The sequence below is a fragment of the Pseudorasbora parva genome, chromosome 3, assembly GCF_024679245.1.
Source record: "Pseudorasbora parva isolate DD20220531a chromosome 3, ASM2467924v1, whole genome shotgun sequence".
Taxonomy (NCBI): Eukaryota; Metazoa; Chordata; class Actinopteri; order Cypriniformes; family Gobionidae; genus Pseudorasbora; species Pseudorasbora parva.
The window spans coordinates 14,507,411-14,526,038 of record NC_090174.1 but is presented as its reverse complement, the minus strand read 5'-3'; the positions used below and the strand labels follow the sequence as shown (position 1 = coordinate 14,526,038).

The 18,628-nt window shown below is 36.0% G+C and overlaps 1 protein-coding gene across 1 annotated transcript in view; it reads right to left on the bottom strand.

Moving 5' to 3' along the window:
* Window positions 1-410: 410 nt before the first annotated feature.
* camk4 (calcium/calmodulin-dependent protein kinase IV) overlaps window positions 411-18,628 on the bottom strand; it is a 68,503-nt gene continuing 50,285 nt past the window's right edge. Inside the window, exons 7-12 of the mRNA XM_067437876.1 lie at window positions 11,346-11,436; window positions 9,282-9,356; window positions 9,055-9,130; window positions 5,855-5,981; window positions 4,993-5,145; window positions 411-1,853 (exon numbers count right to left, since the gene is read on the bottom strand). Of these exons, the coding sequence (XP_067293977.1) occupies window positions 1,689-1,853; window positions 4,993-5,145; window positions 5,855-5,981; window positions 9,055-9,130; window positions 9,282-9,356; window positions 11,346-11,436 (687 nt within the window). The 3' untranslated portion in view covers window positions 411-1,688. The remainder of the gene's footprint in view (window positions 1,854-4,992; window positions 5,146-5,854; window positions 5,982-9,054; window positions 9,131-9,281; window positions 9,357-11,345; window positions 11,437-18,628) is intronic.

Below are 18,628 nucleotides of genomic sequence, written 5' to 3'. Positions count from 1 at the left end.
ATCTGTCATGGTGCAAGCACAACTGACTTTTAAAGGGAATGGGAGATGAGACTCTGTTTGGTTTATTGCATGTTACGCTTAAAACACACCCATGACTCAAAGTATGGTTAAATACACAAAGTATTTTTGTTGTATTTAACATGAAATTATCTGTTTTTGTGCAAGTGAGATGAGTAAATGCATCCTCACATTTAGTCTAGAACGCCTTTGCACTTTACTCCTGATTTCACTCAACATGGGACAGGAGAGGTGACTGTAAAATTCAAACTTGACGAGTTACTTGTAAAAAGTAATGGAATTACGTAACTCATGTTACTTGTAAGCGCCACTGAAGTACTCTGGTTAAAAACATTGGGTATAGAGATTTAGATCAACAAGCTACATATATAATGAACTAAACCCATCAGAACTTAAAAAGGCATCAAAGCTAGATCATTTAGCATTCTTTATTTCTGCAAGTAATATACATTGCTATCTTATTGGCATTTTTGAGTCCTTAGACATAGAAACAGGCAGATAAACAAAGTTGACACACTAGTGTCGTGTACAAAGTGACCGTCAAATGGCCTCCAATATCATTCTGTTAATTAGACAGCGAGTTTTATCTGTAAAATACAGTGCATTTAAAAAGACAACTGCAGCAGTTAAGATAAACATTCCTACATGCAAAACATGACCCCCTGTATATCAACATTACATTCCTTATATGTGATTTTCAGATTATCAAACAGCATTCCCTCATACCATACATTACAAGCATGCGTTAAAGAATATTGAATAGGATCAAAACTCCTCCATGTTCTTCTGTGTGTGTTTTTAATCACAGATATCTTGAAGCACTGAATTCTGAGAGGAAGTCTATTGCCAGTGAGTCATTTAGATAAAACCCTGATCCTTTTGATTTATCTTAAAGGGAAATTTCTAAATAAGCAGGACTTTAAATGAGATGGTGAAAGTGTACTTCAAATAAAGAACATTTTGGCACTAGGGAGATTTTTCATTGCAATGTTTGCGTTAGATATGCCCTTATCTCATCACAGATAGAGACATATAAGTAAAGATTAAAAAAATCACCATCTCTTTATTTGAAACAAAGCACAGTGTGCTTGTTTTCTAAGTTTAAAACAAATTGATAAATAGTATTACTAAAATATTAAATAACCTTTGACATATGAAATATAAAAAAATGGTATAAGGCATTCAGTTGAAGCTTGTGTAAAAGTTCAGTTCAATGTCCACATCTTTCTCTACCAGTGACCAATATTATGTTAAAAAAAACTTAAATAGAATGATTTCAATAAAATGCAGCACAAATGTGATTTATACACCTAAAAAGCAACATATGCCCTTGAAAGTACTATGATAATTTGGCAATTATCTCAGCAAAAGCATGATGACAAATATCAACTGACGTACGTACAGTAGATGTAATGATTTGGTTCTTCTCATTACCATCCAATGATGCCCATTCACTGTACAAAATCCCAATTGACGGACTTATCAAATGTTGGCATGATATTGCAACTGGCTGAGTCACAATGTGGGACGTTTCTATAGACAAACAGTCCGCATGCAGACGAACCAAACAAAGCCCATCATTTCTGTCCATTAAGAGGCCCACTGCAAAAAGCAATATGTTCCTTTCATGAAGGGTAGACGTTTGAGTTCCAGTGAGGCTCAGTGGAGATCTAAGAGACTTCATTCTGAATCTGAGGCTGTTCCGTGTCTGGCTGAACCTCTGCTGTCTTCTCTTTGACAGAGGAGGGGCTGCAGTTGGTTTTGTTGGCGTCTGGGTTGCCGTGGCTTCCTGCGCTGCCCAGTCGGGATGAAGCTACCACCGCTTTGACCGCTGCCTGTGGAAACATAAACATAGAGGTGTGCGTTGTGTTTAGAATTGGATCATTTTTATATTTAAGCACACGATAATTACTAAACTCATAAAAAAGGATAACTATTTTGCTAAAAATTATAATCATGACAATTATTAATTATGATTATTAATCACAACTGTTCTAACATTTTCTTTGTACATTTCATCAGAATTAATGCACATTCATGAAAGCAAAAAATCAAGAGAAGGTCAACTCATACGGAGGGTTTATTTGAACTTGCTTTAACTCCGTTTCCTGATTTAATATATTTATCGCTCTCAGAAAACCCTTGGAAAGGGATAATTCACCCGAAAATGAAATTGACCCCATGATTTACTCCCCTTCAAGCCATCCTAAGTGTATATGACATTCTTCTTTCAGACGAATACAAGTAGTGGACTCTTCAATATACAAATTACAAAAAAAGCATAACTGGCGCAATGTATGACTTGGACGTAGCATAAGCGTTTTGAACTGTGAGAGGCGTTACACTTTCTGCGTAAGTTAAATACGGAAGGAGGTCCGGCAGAGGTCTGACATTTTAAAGAAAATCAATGGATGGATGCACCTTTTTGGTCTTCAAATTTTGGGCTGAGCCAGGGCATATTTTAATGTATAATATAACTCTGATTGTATTCGTCTGAAATAATGTCATATACACCTATGATGGCTTGAGGGTGAGAACATTTTGGATCATTTTCTTTTTTGGGTAAATCCTTCCTATCCCTTTAAGAAGCTTCTCTCAAAAACCAAAACGCTGAAATTCTCTTAACTTGAAATATTTGAGTATGCCAATTCACACATTTAACTTAGAATTATCATGTAATCGCAACTAAAATATTTTAGTAGTGAAAACTTGGTTATGTTTAACTAGCTCAGGTAAATGCTAACTTGCATTACAATTAATAACATTAGCAAAAGCATAGCAATAACTTAATGGCTGTGTCAATATTGAAAATTTCAAATATATCTGTTCTCTAAGCGAATTCTCCACCTGTCACCGTGATGACCCCCCCCCCCCCCCCCACAAAATCAGAAACTTTTCTAAATTAGCATAGCAAACCAATAAACACTACTCAATCACCCACCCACTTCACATTAATCTTGCACAAAAAACATATAACACTTAATCTTTTATTCTCCCTTTTGAGTGTAATGGTAAAGCATGCTGGAAAATTAAAACCAAAGCTCAGTGTCAGTTCAATTTATGTCGGTCTAAAATAAATAAAAAACATTTGTAAAACTCAAAACAATGAAACAATTCAGATTACTTAAAATGTGTCAGTTTTGTAAACCCCAAAAGAAAAAGAAAGTTCTAAATACTCATAAAAGTTCATTTGATTGAACTTGAGTTTATTTTTTGGATCTGTTTCTCTGTTCTGTTCATGTTTGAGTTCTCTCCCTGTTTGTTCCTATGGTTTCTAATTGATTGTGTTAGTTCAGTTCAGGTGTTTCATTCATTATCTAATCAGCTCCTCTGTTTGCCCTCACATATTTAAGCCCTAAGTTTCTGTCTGTTCTATAGCTTAGTTTTCCATCAGTGTGCTTGTGATATGATTTCTCCTCATTGATACTTCTTTTTATAGTTTGGATTATTGTTAAAAGTCTCCTTGAATATATCTCTTTGTCGTGCGCTTCAGTACTGCAATCACTTGTGACAACTACTTTGTAAACCTTAATTCTAAAAAATAACGAATTAAAGGGTTACTTCAGCGATTAGCATTCTATCAGTAGAAACCCTGGAGTATATTTGAATGATCCTGGATGATCGTTAATATTTGTGGCTGAAAGGTGTTGAGGGGGATACCGAGAGGGCTTTTTGTGACCTTAGCAAAACGTCTTTCTCCATCTGACATGGAGGGGGAATACGATGTCAAACGACAGACTAACATGCAGACTTTACTAACATGCAAGTTCACCATCCTTCCTCCCCCTTCTCGTTCCGTGAACCTCTGGAGTTGTGACTAAATAATTTTTTTTTAAACTGTTCCTGTGGGTGTTGTGCAACTACAATTTTAAAGTGAATAAATTGTAATGAAAAATAAATAAAATTAAATAGCTAAAGTAAATCTTAAGTGGAAATGCATCTGGCAATTCATTGAATGTTCAAAATATTATGAATCTTTATTGAGAAAAAACTACACATTGGTTGATGAGCATACATCAGCAATTACATATGCTTAGGGGAATAGGGTATTATTAATATCATGTAAGGTGCTATGTGCTTGAAATGGGCAAACCACTATCAGTGAGTCTGCCCATGGGGTGGGGGCACCGCCGCGCCAGGCAGTCCCTCAGAAACATACCCCTTGTCCCCCCTTGGGCTTATTAGCAGGTGGTCACCCTATGTGAATGTATGTATGCCGCGAGCGCGGACGCGTTTACCTCAGCTCTCATCACGAGAGCTCATTCAGCTCATTCATCACGATGAATGTTATCTGACAACTGCTGTGTTTGTGCTGTGACACTCCCGGAGCATCTAAATCACATTATATGGAACAGACATGTTCAGTTTTTAATTGTAGTGTCTGTTCTCTAAAGCTAGGCATACACTGTGCAATTTTTGTCCGATTTCGAGCCGAATTCTGACTCATGCGGCTCTTTTTTGGGTCGCGCCGATTTTCAGGTTTATCGTGTGGCGTTTGTCATGAGACAAACCGTCTCAGAGTGGTCGAAAGCCCAAAACGGAGAAAAAAATATATGCTTGGTGTGTGTGATTAAATATTAGTGTGGACTAGGCCTTACTGGCTTGCCTTCATTACACATATAAACCTAAGTTGCTTCAGTCTAGCAAGTGCTCATCTTAAAATATTGACAATATAAAAGTTATTCTTATGTTAACTAAAAATATGTAAACATTTAATAGGAAAAAAACATGTACCACAACCTAAAGGTGGACATTTTCACAATTATACTAAAGGACAAAAAAATCAGAAATCAAATATAAATTAAAATAAATCAGAAGGCATGTATTCGATTGTGTAAAGTTATTTTTTGGCACATTTCTGATAATTTGAATAATTTAAAGGTCTTAGAATTCTACACATCAAATATGATACATTAGGCTTTATAGGGTTAAAACCTTCATAAGAATGTGTAATTAAGCCAACAAGCCTCAAACCTTGAGTTTTCTTCGAGCATTGAACTCCAGGAGTTTCTTCTGAGCAGTGTCCATATGGGTGAAGTTAACAGCCTTTCCAGTCACCCAGGGGTGCTGCAGAGCCTGCTGCGTTGTCAGCCGTTTCTTTGGATCCTGGACAATGAGTTTCTTCACCTATGGAGCCAAGAAAGACAAGTTACACTTTCAGTAACAATTTCAGTTTTCAAATGTAGACATCAGCAACCCTGACATGAGAATCCAACTCTTTAAAAGTGTAAATAAGGCAGAATGCATGAAATAGTATGCAACCTCCCCTTAACAATAATAACCTCAATAAATAATTCCTCCACAAAATGATATAGTTCATTAGGTGTTTACTGTTGCCAAGCAACATAGCAACTTGGTGTACTGAAATAGAATTGAACTGATGTGCACTCACAAATGTGTGTTTAAAACGTGTGTTTTCTGCTTAAGTTGAGGATGGTGTTTTTTAAGTGCCGCCAAATTAATAACTAATCAGTTTTTACAACTAAAATTTAATCAAAACTTTCTTTATCTTTTCTTCTAAAACAAAAATGAAATCCTTATTAAAACTGTAAAGCTGCTTTGAAGCAATCTGTGTTGTGAAATGTGCTATATAACTGAAGGGTACTTGACTTGTTTATTTCAGGGGCAAAAACAGATCATTATATATATATATATATATATATATATATATATATATATATATATATATATATATATATATATATATATATATATATATATATATATATATATATATATATATATATATATATATATACACACACACACACACAAAAAAAACATATATATAAAAACAATTGTTTATGAGGATTTTGAATATTGAAAATGTACTCACAAGGTCCTTGGCATTGAGAGACACATTGTCCCACCAGGGGGAGACAAACTCATATTCACAGTTCAGGATGCGTTTAAACATGTACTGGTCTCCTCTCTCATCAAAAAAGGGTTCAAAACCACATAACCTATAGATAGAACAGAAACAAAAACAAAAACAATACTAGATTTAACAAAATAACTTAACAGTTTAATGTATTTTGAAATGTCATTTATATCTGTGCTGGCCTGGCAAAGCTGAATTTTCAGTAGCCATTACTTAACTATTTAGTGTCACATGATCCTCCAGAAATCAATGCTGATTTGGTGTTCAATCATTAATAATTTACATAATACGCCTCCTTCTTTCCCATCTACGAACTTCGTTACATTTACATTTATACTACTTGATAAAGTAAACTGTGAAAGAAACAGAATAGAAATTTCCAGAATAGAACATTTCTTTAGATTTATTGCTGTCATAGCCAGGTTGCAACGAATATGATGAAATAAAAGGAGCTGGATCTATTTGCAGCAGTGTTGTCTTTTATTAGACATAAACTCAAAAACAAAGAACTCAGACTAGGCATAACACGAGAAACAGAACAACCAGGTCAATGTACTGAACAAAATACAGGGCTTAAAGGCTTAGTTCACCCACATAAAAAAAAAAAAAAACATCTGTCATTAATTACCCTCATATCATTCCAAACACGAAAGACTTTCGTACATCTTTGGGACACAAATCTTTTTGATGAAATCTGAGCGATTTCTGTCCCTCCATTGACAGCTATACACAACTGACATGTTCATAAATACATCAAGAGACTCGATCGCTTTATATGATGGACAGATTGAATTTAATTCACATTAAGGGGTGATAAATTGAGAAATCAATCGCGCGACGAAGCATCTCTACAGCGCGTCTAATCCAGTAGAACCACTCACCGACTCATGGAGCTGCAAAGAAGATAGCAAGCCTGGTTGTGGAAGAACAGTTGCTGCATAAGCTTCGGATCCTAATATTAGGAATGTGTGGTTGAACTTTATTTTTAATGAAGTTCCAGCTGACGTGGGGAAGACAGTGGTGTTCACTTCATTTCACTGCGAAATGTTTGTAAACAAATCTCCGGTCGATGCTGGATTTGCAGACATTTGAGATTAAAACACATTGTTTCTTCTATATTGGATCTGATAGGAGGAACGGTGCAACACACTTATGTGAGTAAAGCGTGTTTTTATAAGTAATAGCATTGCATTGTTATAGATTGTTTTGCTTAACAGTTTTTTTTATTTTTATTTTATGACAAGGTGCTTGTTAATACAAAACTTGCCAAGATGCTTATGTGTACATGTCTAACAGAACATACCTTTAGCACACTGGACTCAGACATGTATGGGGTTACCAAAACGGAAGCCCGTCGGCAGGCCGATGAATCTCATAATATTCCTTTCTTGTTCTGCGGCGTTCTCTCTCTCGACTTAACATTTGAAAGGCGCGGGCATGTGTGTGTGTGTGTGTATGTGTGCGTGCGGTTGCTGCTTATATCGACCAATCGTGCGGGCTATGTAATACAAAACTAATAGTCCAATCAATCGCGGGTGGATGAGAAATAAATCATTGTGTTTGTTTGATAAAGACACTTTATTCCAGTTGCCACTTTCAAAACAACCCCTCCCTCGTGAACTGAACTAAACGGGAGCTGAAGCTCATTAAATATGCAAATCTTCTCCAATCCTAACCGTGGGCATTTACTCAAAACCAGTGTAGAAAATAGCCTATTACTTATTAGTTATAATGTTTTTGAATGTAAAAACCACACGAACATCATTTGTTGACCTCAGACAACAGTATAAAAAAAAAGCCAGTTCATGACACCTTTAAAACATTGATGCAGCGAACATAAACAGCTCAACACAACTGACATGTTCATAAACACAACCACAGGGGCTTGACTGTGGTTAAACCTGCTTGACACACGATAAACCTCTTGCAGAAGCTCAAACATGCTGCATAACACAATAATTACCTCATTGGTTCTTGCGGAAGCTCACACATGCTTGCGTAACGAGAATGAACCTCATTGGTTCTCGCATGTCAAGATATCTACATGTTTACTGCAACTGATCAGTGAGTTGATGAATGTGAATAAAAGTCCAAATTAAATCTGTTCATCTTATAAAGTGATTGTATCTCTTCAGAAAATGTTGGACTAAATGGCTTAATTTATATGGATTATTTTTTTGATTTATGAACTCTTTATGAACTTTTTGAAGCATTAAAGTTTCAGTTGTGTAGCTGTCAATGAAGGGATAGAGCGCTCTTAGATGAATCAAACATATCTTCATTTGTGTTCTGAGAATGAATGAAAGTGCTAATGTTTTTCTTATTACTGCACTCTTATGCCGAGTTCAGACTGCACAGTTTTCAAACTCGTCAGGTCACTGCTCTTTTCACACTGCATGACTATCTGGCGTAGCATTCACACTCACCGATGGATCGGTGACAGAAGGTTTCACACTGCATGACTGTACAAGAGGAAAAATCGCCAACAACTCTCTCTGGTGCGCAAACTACGTTTCACAGTACGTTATTCACAGTAAACAACGCAAGATCATGTGTGCATCAGAGCGGAGTTCTCACGTGAGACTGGAATTATGAAAAATTATAAACTGCAGAAAGTTTGCGATCCAAATTGTCTGTGTCAATAGGGCCAAAAATTGGGCAATGTGAATTTGGCATTAATAGTAAAAAAAAAATACAGAATTAATCTTGTAATTTGTAGCTAATTTCTTCTTGTAATTTGTGCTTTGATTTTAGATCATTTTATATAAATCTAAATATTATCATTTGTGGTTTGAAAGTGTTTCACTTGCATTTCATTGGAATACATATTGAGATAAATGAGTTTTCAGCTAAAAGCTATGGCTTTTTCAGTGAATAACAAGCAGGTTCCTTACAAATGGGTCAAATGGGTTTTTAACACCATATGTAGGCTAAATCAGGACATATTTAAAACCTTCAAAGACTAAAAACATTTTCTTCAAACATTCAAAAAGAAATTGCACACAAAAGTTCAAAACGTGCTTCACACTTTTCACCAGTGAATCTGATGTGAGACAAAACCAGCCTCTCGCAATTGATATGGCAGAGCGATTGAATGACTAAGCACAGCATTCTTGTGAAAGAATAACTTTAGACAAGTATGTCGTGTCACTCACAAAATGTACGTGATAACTCCCACAGACCACATGTCAACCTCAGGGCCATAGGCACATCCCCGTAAAATCTCAGGAGCTGAGGGAGAGAAAGAAAGAACATCAGAAGAAAAGAATGAAGGGGGGAGATGACGCCCTACTGTACTGATGCTGTATAAAGACTACATTTGTTTTGTAATTCTCTTTGTGGAAATAAGATACAGATGGTGTTCTGTTTTTAATGAACTCACCACAATAGCCTGGAGTCCCACACACAGTCTTCATTGTTACCTGATCGTCTACAATTTTCGACAAACCAAAGTCAGCTGTAAATCACACAAAATAAAAACAGTTTTTAATTATTATTTTTTTATGACAAGGTGCTTGTTAATACAAAACTTGCCAAGATGCCAAGGTGTATCAGAGCATCCCTAAGCAGCTGGTGAGGTGTTCGGGGGGGTTGCTATACGTTCTATGGGGTGAATCTCGTGATATGTATCAAGAGCATATCTAGGTCATATTTTAATGAAAAATAATAATAAAAAATACATATTTTGTCAAACCAAAATGAACTATCCAGACTCTTGTGCATAAAAAATTTAAATGGTTGATACATTGTTGCTAAATAAAATTGTTAATTTCTTTAAAAACAGTGACAATTTTATTTGGCAACAATGTATCAACCATTTATAATTTGTATATAAATTTCATTTGTATATATATAGACAAACGCCCACAGGACTGCCGCATACTAGATGTTTTCCCCTTTTCACACCGTTTTTTGTAAACCCTAGAAATGGTTGTGCATGAAAATCCCAGTAACTGAGCAGATTGTGAAATACTCAGACCGGCCCGTCTGGCACCAACAACCATGCCACGCTCAAAATTGCTTAAATCGCCTTTCTTTCCCATTCTGACATTCACTTTGGAGTTCAGGAGATTGTCTTGACCAGGACCACACCCCTAAATGCATTGAAGCAACTCCCATGTGATTGGTTGATTAAATAATTACATTAACTCTTTCCCCGCCAAACACGGAAATTTCCGTTATTTGTGAGAAAACACTTCCAGGCCAATAGCGGAATTTTCCGGGTTTCCGTGTTTTCACTGTCGGGCGCTAGGGGGGGCTATTGCGCATCTTCTGAATGAGTACTGAATCTCCTGATCAAAACACACGTGAGGAAGACGCAGTGAACCGAGCGATCGCATGTAATCATATGCATATTAAAAATAACGAGATCATCCTCATTAAACAGCATATGAATCAAAACTATCTAATGTTCCTGAATGAGATGTGGACCCAGGATGAGCTACAGGACTGTGTAAGCATTAGGGTTGTTGATGGACTCGATCTACTCCATCTGTGTTTGATCATCGCTCTGAATCTGATCTGGAAACAGTCTTTCACAAACATTTGATTTTCTCAGCTTTTTGTTCAAAATGTTGCTTTTTTTATGAAACCTACCCATATTCAAGTGTTGATAAAAAAGGAATGCATGAAGCTAGAATAAAACGATTTTTTTTGTTTAAAAGAAGAGGGTCAGCTCATTATTTTGATATATTGCATGCTCAGATATTCATTTAACAAAATATTCTATGGGCTATTACATTTTGGTGAAAATTGTCAAAAACCCTGGCGGTGGCTGGCAACTTTTTTTTAAAAACGCTGGCGGGGAAAGAGTTAATGAGAAATTTAACAGGTGTTCTTAATAATCCTTTAGTTGAATGTATATATTTTTATATCATACAATACACTAGGTTTTCTAAGGCTTTTAAGTAAAATAAATAAAGAAAAATACTATTTTTTTCTCCTTAACCTCTTTCTGTGCTTGTTAAATAGCAAAACACTGAGGTGACTAGCCATCCGAACCGAACTGAACCGAAAACCGTGGTCAAAAACCGAAGTATGTATTGAACGTGGGCTGTATCGTTGCATCCCTAGTATATAAATACTTGTGCTAAATATTTGTTTCTGCATTCCATTTATTTTGCTTTTGGGATTAAACGTGACCTGGACATGCGTTTTCATGACATTAAGTCACTTGCTTTACACAATACTTCAGCTTATGAGTTTGCTCAAACCCTTAACCCAAACTATGAATTAACATAAAGTACTGAGGAAATCATTACAAACCAACAGTGAAAGCTACATTTGAATGTGACATAATTTCAGTGATTCTTCTTCTTTTAAATCTTACAGTGAACGTTCCTCTGATGCACAACAGGATCATGTTGCATGTTTGCAAGCTGATTCACCAACAAGAGATGTTTAGTCAAACTGCAGTTCCCCCCATCAGGCGAATGGAGAGCCTTACCTATTTTGAGCGGAGCATCTGGCGCTGATGTGGCGTACAGCAGGTTCTCAGGTTTCAGGTCTCTGTGCACTACACCATTCTCATGCAGGTACTGCAAACAGACATGTAGACACAGGGAACTCTTATTAATCTGTGGTGTCACATGCGACTGTACAATATAGTGACACTAATTAACATGTATTGCCTTCACCATTGTTTGAGTAATAATATTTATAGTTTTCAAATTCATATGGGAATCTTCTCTGTGGTTGGTAAACTGATTAATCTGGGCCTGATATGAGCAAATTCAAACTAATGACCAAGCTGTACTGATTAAACGCGTTTCATAACTGACAGAATTTAGTGCATCAAGAGATCTTTCCTCTGCTCAGAGGCCATTTAAGTTTTACACTGTGTGCAAGGAAGCACTGTATTGATTATCCTCACACATTTTATGTTTCTTTATCTGGATACTGTTTTGTAGCTCATTATAGTCTTAGTGTCACACTTGTTGTGTAATCCAAAAGAAGAAAGGAGTTTAAATCACCAGAGTAACACAATATCAACAAAGGACTGAAGAAACTGAGGGCTTAAAAAATGAAATTTCTTTCATTAATGACTCACCCTAATGTCGTTCCACACCCGCAAGACCACACCCGTTCATCTTCGGAACACAGTTTAGGATATTTTATATTTTAGTCCCAGAGCATAATGCAGTTATGCATTATGCAGACAGCCCACTTTACTGTCCATGTCCAGAAAGCTAATAAAAACATCATCAAAGCAGTCCATATGTGACATCAGTTGGTTGATTAGAATCTCTTGAAGCATCAAAAATACATTTTGGTCCAAAAGTATCAAAAACTATGACTTTATTCAGCATTGTCTTCTCTTCCGTGTTCCTCAAAAAAGATTCAAACGGTTCTTGAATCAGTGAATCGATCAATGATTCGGAACGCCAATGTCACGGGATTTCAGCAGTTTAGCAGTTTGACACGCGATCCGAACTGATGAAATCACGTGACACAGTAAAGTGGGCATTGACTGCATACGCTCTGGGACTAAAATATAAAATATCTTAAACTGTGTTCCGAAGATGAACGGAGGTCTTACGGGTGTAAAACGACATTAGGGTGAGTCATTAATGACATAAATTTCATTTTTGGGTGAACTAACCCTTTTGTAACCTACATTTTTATTAGTTGGCCGAATTGAATTTCTGTGAATTAAATTGCATCAATTCACAGAATTTCAATTCGGCCAGCTGAGAAATGTAGATGTGATCAGTCACTTGAAAATTTTCAATTGGAGACTTTTTTAATTTATTTTTTACAGTGAAAGAACTGTAAAACCAGGGGCAAGCCAGGTATGTTTTAGTTTAGTGCCGACCCTGGGTTTTAGGGACCATGAAAGTGGTTTGGATTTTAGCAATGTTCATCGCCACAGTGACATATATTCCCTGGCTATCCAGCTCTGGGGCAGATTGTGTTCTGGATCAGAGATCTCAAACTGAAATTGGACCAATCAGCTGTGAGCAAAGTGACACACCTCTTACGAAATAAAGTCAATCCCTGAGTTTCTGCTTCAACTTAAAGGTCACTACATAATTATACTATAATATTTCTAATATTAATTATTATAATAATAATTCAGTATGATTTAGACATTATTTATGTAATTATTATACACATTACAAACCCAGTTTTAGTCGATCATAAATTATTAAGCACTTATGTTAAATTAATATAAATAAAGGTAATATGAATATACAAAGCTATAACATGACTACATATGGGTTTTATTGTTCCTATCTCTCTATGATACTTGCACTGATATAGCAAGATTTTTTATTTTAGTTGGACATAGACAGCTCTTTTCTTCTCTGTGTGTAAATTTGTTTAAATTCTTAATGTTTTCAATATCGCAATATTCTGCAAAAGAGAGAAATGAATCTCGCTGCTTCTCTTGAGATTTTGAAACCAAGAAATTGGACCAAACAGCTGCGAGCGGTGACATGTCTGATGCAGTAAAGTCACTCCCGCAGTTTCTCTTGCTCCAAATTAAAGGTCATTATATGATAATAAAATATAAAATTTTGATTTTTAATTATAATTACTTAAATATAATAATTTGATATGATTTATAATTGATTTATATAATGGTTTGTATGTTTATGATAGATTTATTTAATTAATATACCCATAATCCATTACACACAATCCATTTGAATTTTTACATGATTAAGCATTTAGTTTAAACAACAATTAATCTATACAGATAATATGAAATAAGCTGTAGAATAAATAAAGCTTTAAAATGTGACCTTCGAGTCTAGCCTATACTAAACATTCTCTGTCAACTCAGGTTTACTCCAGAGTTTGTGATATATGCACCTGAAAGTGTGACACATGAAAAGCGAAATGGGGAGGGGAGGGTTTGGGTACATATGACACGGATACATGTCACTTTACTCTGCTGATTGGTCCAGTTTTGGTGTGTGATCTCTAACCCTGAATTAAAAAAAAAAACTGGAGCAGTTTAGCCATTTAGAATAAGTCACCATGGAGAGGATATAGCCACTAAAAACCAATCCACCTTCATCATCTTGAAAAAAACAGAGTTTGCTCAAACAAATATTAAACTTACCTAACTGAAACTGGCTTCATGCAACAGGCTACATGTATGTTTTTGTGAACATTAGATGCAAGATGTCAACCACATACTGAAAAAAGAAATCATTCTTATATCTTAGTTTTTTTGAGGCAGGGCAATCTTAACAGAATTTTCCATCATTTTCTCCCACTTCTTCAGTTACTCTTAATTTGAATTTGTGAATTTTCCAAAGTCATCTTGAATGTGGTTAAATTATCAATGTGGTATGATCTATAATAATGTTACATGCTGACAATTTAATAACTTTTTGAGTGTACACAGATCACAGAAATTGACTTCATTATGATGTTGTTTCCTTAAAAGGTTTCCTCATCACCATGGTGATTAGTGTTCCCTTTGGTTGGGCACTTGGAACTTCTTTTACTTTACTATAATTTTGCATTAGTGTTACAAGAAATCACAGTTGTGTTTTTGAAGGGTAAAATATAAATTGGTTGCTTTTTAAAATTGATTTATCTTCAAACTATCATTATTACTAAACAGTGATGATGTCCACGAGGGTTGCCAAGTTCGTGGTAATTGGGCTACTTTTAAACTGTTGCCGTGGGTTTATTTTGTTCCCCTGCAAAGGTTTGACATGCATTGTAATTGACAAGCTTGGATTTAATATTTTACCCATTTTATATTCTACCAATGGCAAAACTGTGCTAGATGAGTTGTGTTAAGGATGAACACTGGTAAGGAGCCTGCAAGCTCCTTTATGAAAACAGACTATGTTTATGATACTACTATATAGTGGTTATTAAGTTGAAATTGTGTGTAATGCTTAAAAGTGACTGTAAAATATGTATTTTAGGTATAGGAGATCCATATTTAGAGTTTTGATGTTTGTTTGCCTATAGTTAGTGTTGCTTTGTGGTTGCTAAAGTATTTGGAATGTTTTTAGCACTAATAATTTGCTAGGGTTTTCTGGGTTGTTGCTAAGTGTTTAAGGTCATGTAAGGTCATTTAAGGTCGTGTTTATGTCTGTATAACAAATTGACCAGTTAAAGGAGCTATATGTAGAATTTAGAAACCCTTGTTATTAGCAACATTGGTGGCCTTTAAGTGAACAGTAGCAAGTTATTTTTCATTATTTGCTTGGAAGTAAAAATAAGTTGGAAAAATACTTTAGCAGCGATATACTGGTAACAAACATCCAGACGCTGTCCATGCTGTTGATGATGTTTAGATGAATATGTAAACATGTGCTGGGCACTTTTCTCAATAACAAGATAAACACACAACAAAAATGACAGCAGTGAGAAAACAGCAGTTAAGAAAGCATCTGATCATAGCAATGTGGATATGTTTGCACAAGTTCTGCAATTTACCGGCATCATGTCATCAGAAATAAAATTACACTTTTATGATAGTATGAATATAAATATGTATGTTTGAGACTATAGATGATACAGATCTGGCTATGTGAGACTATAGTTAGCCAGCAGCCATATCACCCTGTAGCCCAAGACTGGTTTCTCATTGAAGCCAAGCAGGGCTGAGCCTGGTCAAAACTTGGATGGGAGACCTCCTGGGAAAAACTAGGCAGCTGCTGGTCCTGAGAGCACCGTCCTTTGGATTAGACGTTAAACCGAGGTCCTGACTCTCTGTGGTCATTAAATATCCCAAGGTGTCCTTTGTGAAAAGAGTATGGGTGTAACCCTGGCATCCCGGCCAAATTAGCCCATTGGCTTCTGTCTATCATGGCCTCCTAATAATCCCCATATAGCCTACTGATTGGCTTTTTACTCCACCAATCAGCTGGTGTGTGGTGGGTGTTCTATATAAATGTAATGAATTATTATAATATGAATGAATTTATTTTCTCTGCATGACACATTGACATTCCAGTACTTTTAGCATTATCCTGAACATTGTATAAGCATTTGTTTAATGTGTTATAGAATGGAACTGATGCTCATCAGAGCATGTGTAACCATCACATCCTGTGAATTTTTACTCTACAGTCTTTCATGGAAAACCTGGAAAGTCGGGGGACAGTCTAGGACAGTCCTCCCATTTGTGCTTCTGTCATTGTCTGATCCCTCCCCTCTTGTTATCTAATTGGTGTTTGATTTCTCCCACCTGTGTTCCCTCGTTCCCTGCCTCATTGTTTCCCTTTTATAAGCTCCTGGTGTTTGTCAGTCTTTGTCAGATCATTGTATATCTACGTCTCCCGTCTTCCCCGTGATTCCAGTTTGGTATGTTTTGAGCTTATGTTTTGATTATGTATTTTTGCCCCCTCGTGGGTTTTGTTTTCTCTTCATGCTTTTTTTGTATGTTTCTTTTTGTAAATAAATCACTCCTTTTTGCACTTCAATCCTCGTTTTCCTTTGTGTTTATAATAACACAAAGTTAGAGGCCCCTATATATAGCCTCTAACCAAAGTTAAAGGCTTAGTGTTATGACTTTGTTAAAAAAAACTACTACTTTAGCTAAACAAACTATTCCTCAGAATGAGTAATGCTAAAAGTGACACTTGCTTTAGCAAACACAACTAATTAGACCAATGTCCATACAACAGATATATGTGTTTATTATCAGCCCAACGCATTTGCCAGTGCCTTGGTGAGTGTTACCACGGAAACTCATTAAACAGACTAGCATGGGCCAAAAGTCTGCCTGGCTACAGAGAAACAACACGTGGTCACCATTTAACGTGCTACCGAGGGAACTGATGAACATGATAGAGATGCCCGACCCGAAGATGTGTGAAAGGTATTACCAGAAACAACAACAACAATTATTTATTAGCTAGCTAAATTCATAAAATGATCTCATAATGGAACCCCTAAAAGGATCTATATATGAAGTGCCTGACATGACCCTTTAAGGTTCTATATAGATCCTTTTCTTCTACGCATGTGCAATAAAGTGCAACAGTTAGGTTCCAGGAATCAGAGTCCCATTCATTTTCCCCTTAGGGAAATATAAATCATCAAAGACAGACCTACTGTGAGCTACAATGTTGTTATACTATCTGCTGTTGTTACAGCCATCAGCCCACATTATTTCAACTTATTTTTTTTAAATAATCATGTTAAACAGTAGAATTCCAGATGAAAAACTACGTTCAATCAACTTTATTTATGTAGCGCTTTTACAATGACGATTGTGTCAAAGCAGCTTCACAGTGTTAAACAGGACAATATTGCAACAAAATTAGATTTGGCTGTACAGTCGTTCAGGAGAAAACAGTGATGTTATCATCTTATTTTATCATAGAGCGACAATGTTGGCAGATCAGTATTATAGTTTATAGAATTAAATAAGACCTAATTAATTATTTTATTTGTATATTTAGTTAAATAACTTGGATCATAATTTTAGTGTCCCCAAATGAGCAAGCCAAGCCAAAGGCGACAGTGGCAAAGAACCAAAACTCCATCAGGGCATGATGGAGAAAAATAAACCTTTGGAGAAACCAGACTCAGGTCGGGGTGCCAGTTCTCCTCTGGCCTATTATCAAACAGTGTATTAATCTGGCATCCTTACAGGTCAGAAACATTACTGAGGACTCTCTGCAATTCTCCACCAAATAAAGAATCCAATCAAGCAATTCACCTGATGGATTCACATCCTGATGGAGTTTTGGTAGCCTGCCAGTGTCGCATTTAGCTTGCTCATTAGGGGTTTACAAAACATTTAACATTCAGTAATATTATCAGTTTGACTGCACAGATATTATTGTTTATCACAATGCGATAGATATTATTATCACAATGCGACGTCAGGCATGACGCAAGTGTTTTTTTGCTATTTTCAGGCCAACGCAGTTATCATTTTCACGCCCATCTCGCACTGGTCTGAAAACGAGGTGTGTTCAGGCTCATTGTTGGTGAGTTGCTATATTGAAGCAACTGAAAATGACTGCACCATTGATCAGCAAAAACCTGGTCTTAAGTCAACAGCGCAGTGTTTTTTGTGTTATTTAAAGGCCGCATTAGTAATGTGCGCCTATAGGCGGGTGCACAACGTGCGTTCACTCTGCATACATGCAGCAGCACACAAGCATTTTTAAATAGTAAAGATAAAAGGATTCCTCTCTGGAGAAGCGTTCAGTCTTTCTGCTCACAAATGTAAATAGTGAATCCACCGATTGCAAGCGCAATCGACTTTTAAAGGGAATGGGAGACACTCTGATTGGTTATGGTTATGGTCCAAAAAACATCCATTACTCATTAAGAGACTATCCGTCGTTAAACTAGTAAAAGTGGATTCGGACACACCCTAAGTGTGCCTGTGCCATGCGCTTCAGACAATGCACTTAGATTATTAAAATAGGGCCCTATGTCCTCTGTAGAGCTGCTTTATAGCTGAATAATTAAAAAAATATATATAATTTATGAACTTTGCAACATCAAAACTGTTATTGATCTGAATGGAATCAGTGTTGAACTAAATAACGAATAGCTGCTTAAAATGGCTTATAACACATATAATCCACATCTTTAAATCAATAGTTTTTATCCATCGCTTTTCTTTTGAATATTTTCTTCATGTAATTTGTAGTGCTTCATGTAGTTATTTTCCTTATTAAAGCAGCACACAGTCTTGTACCTTTGCTTTTTTGTATGATTTTCAAATACCTTTTTGTTTCAAATCAAAGACTGTAATTTTGTGATTCACCTCATAGCTTAGTTTGGTTC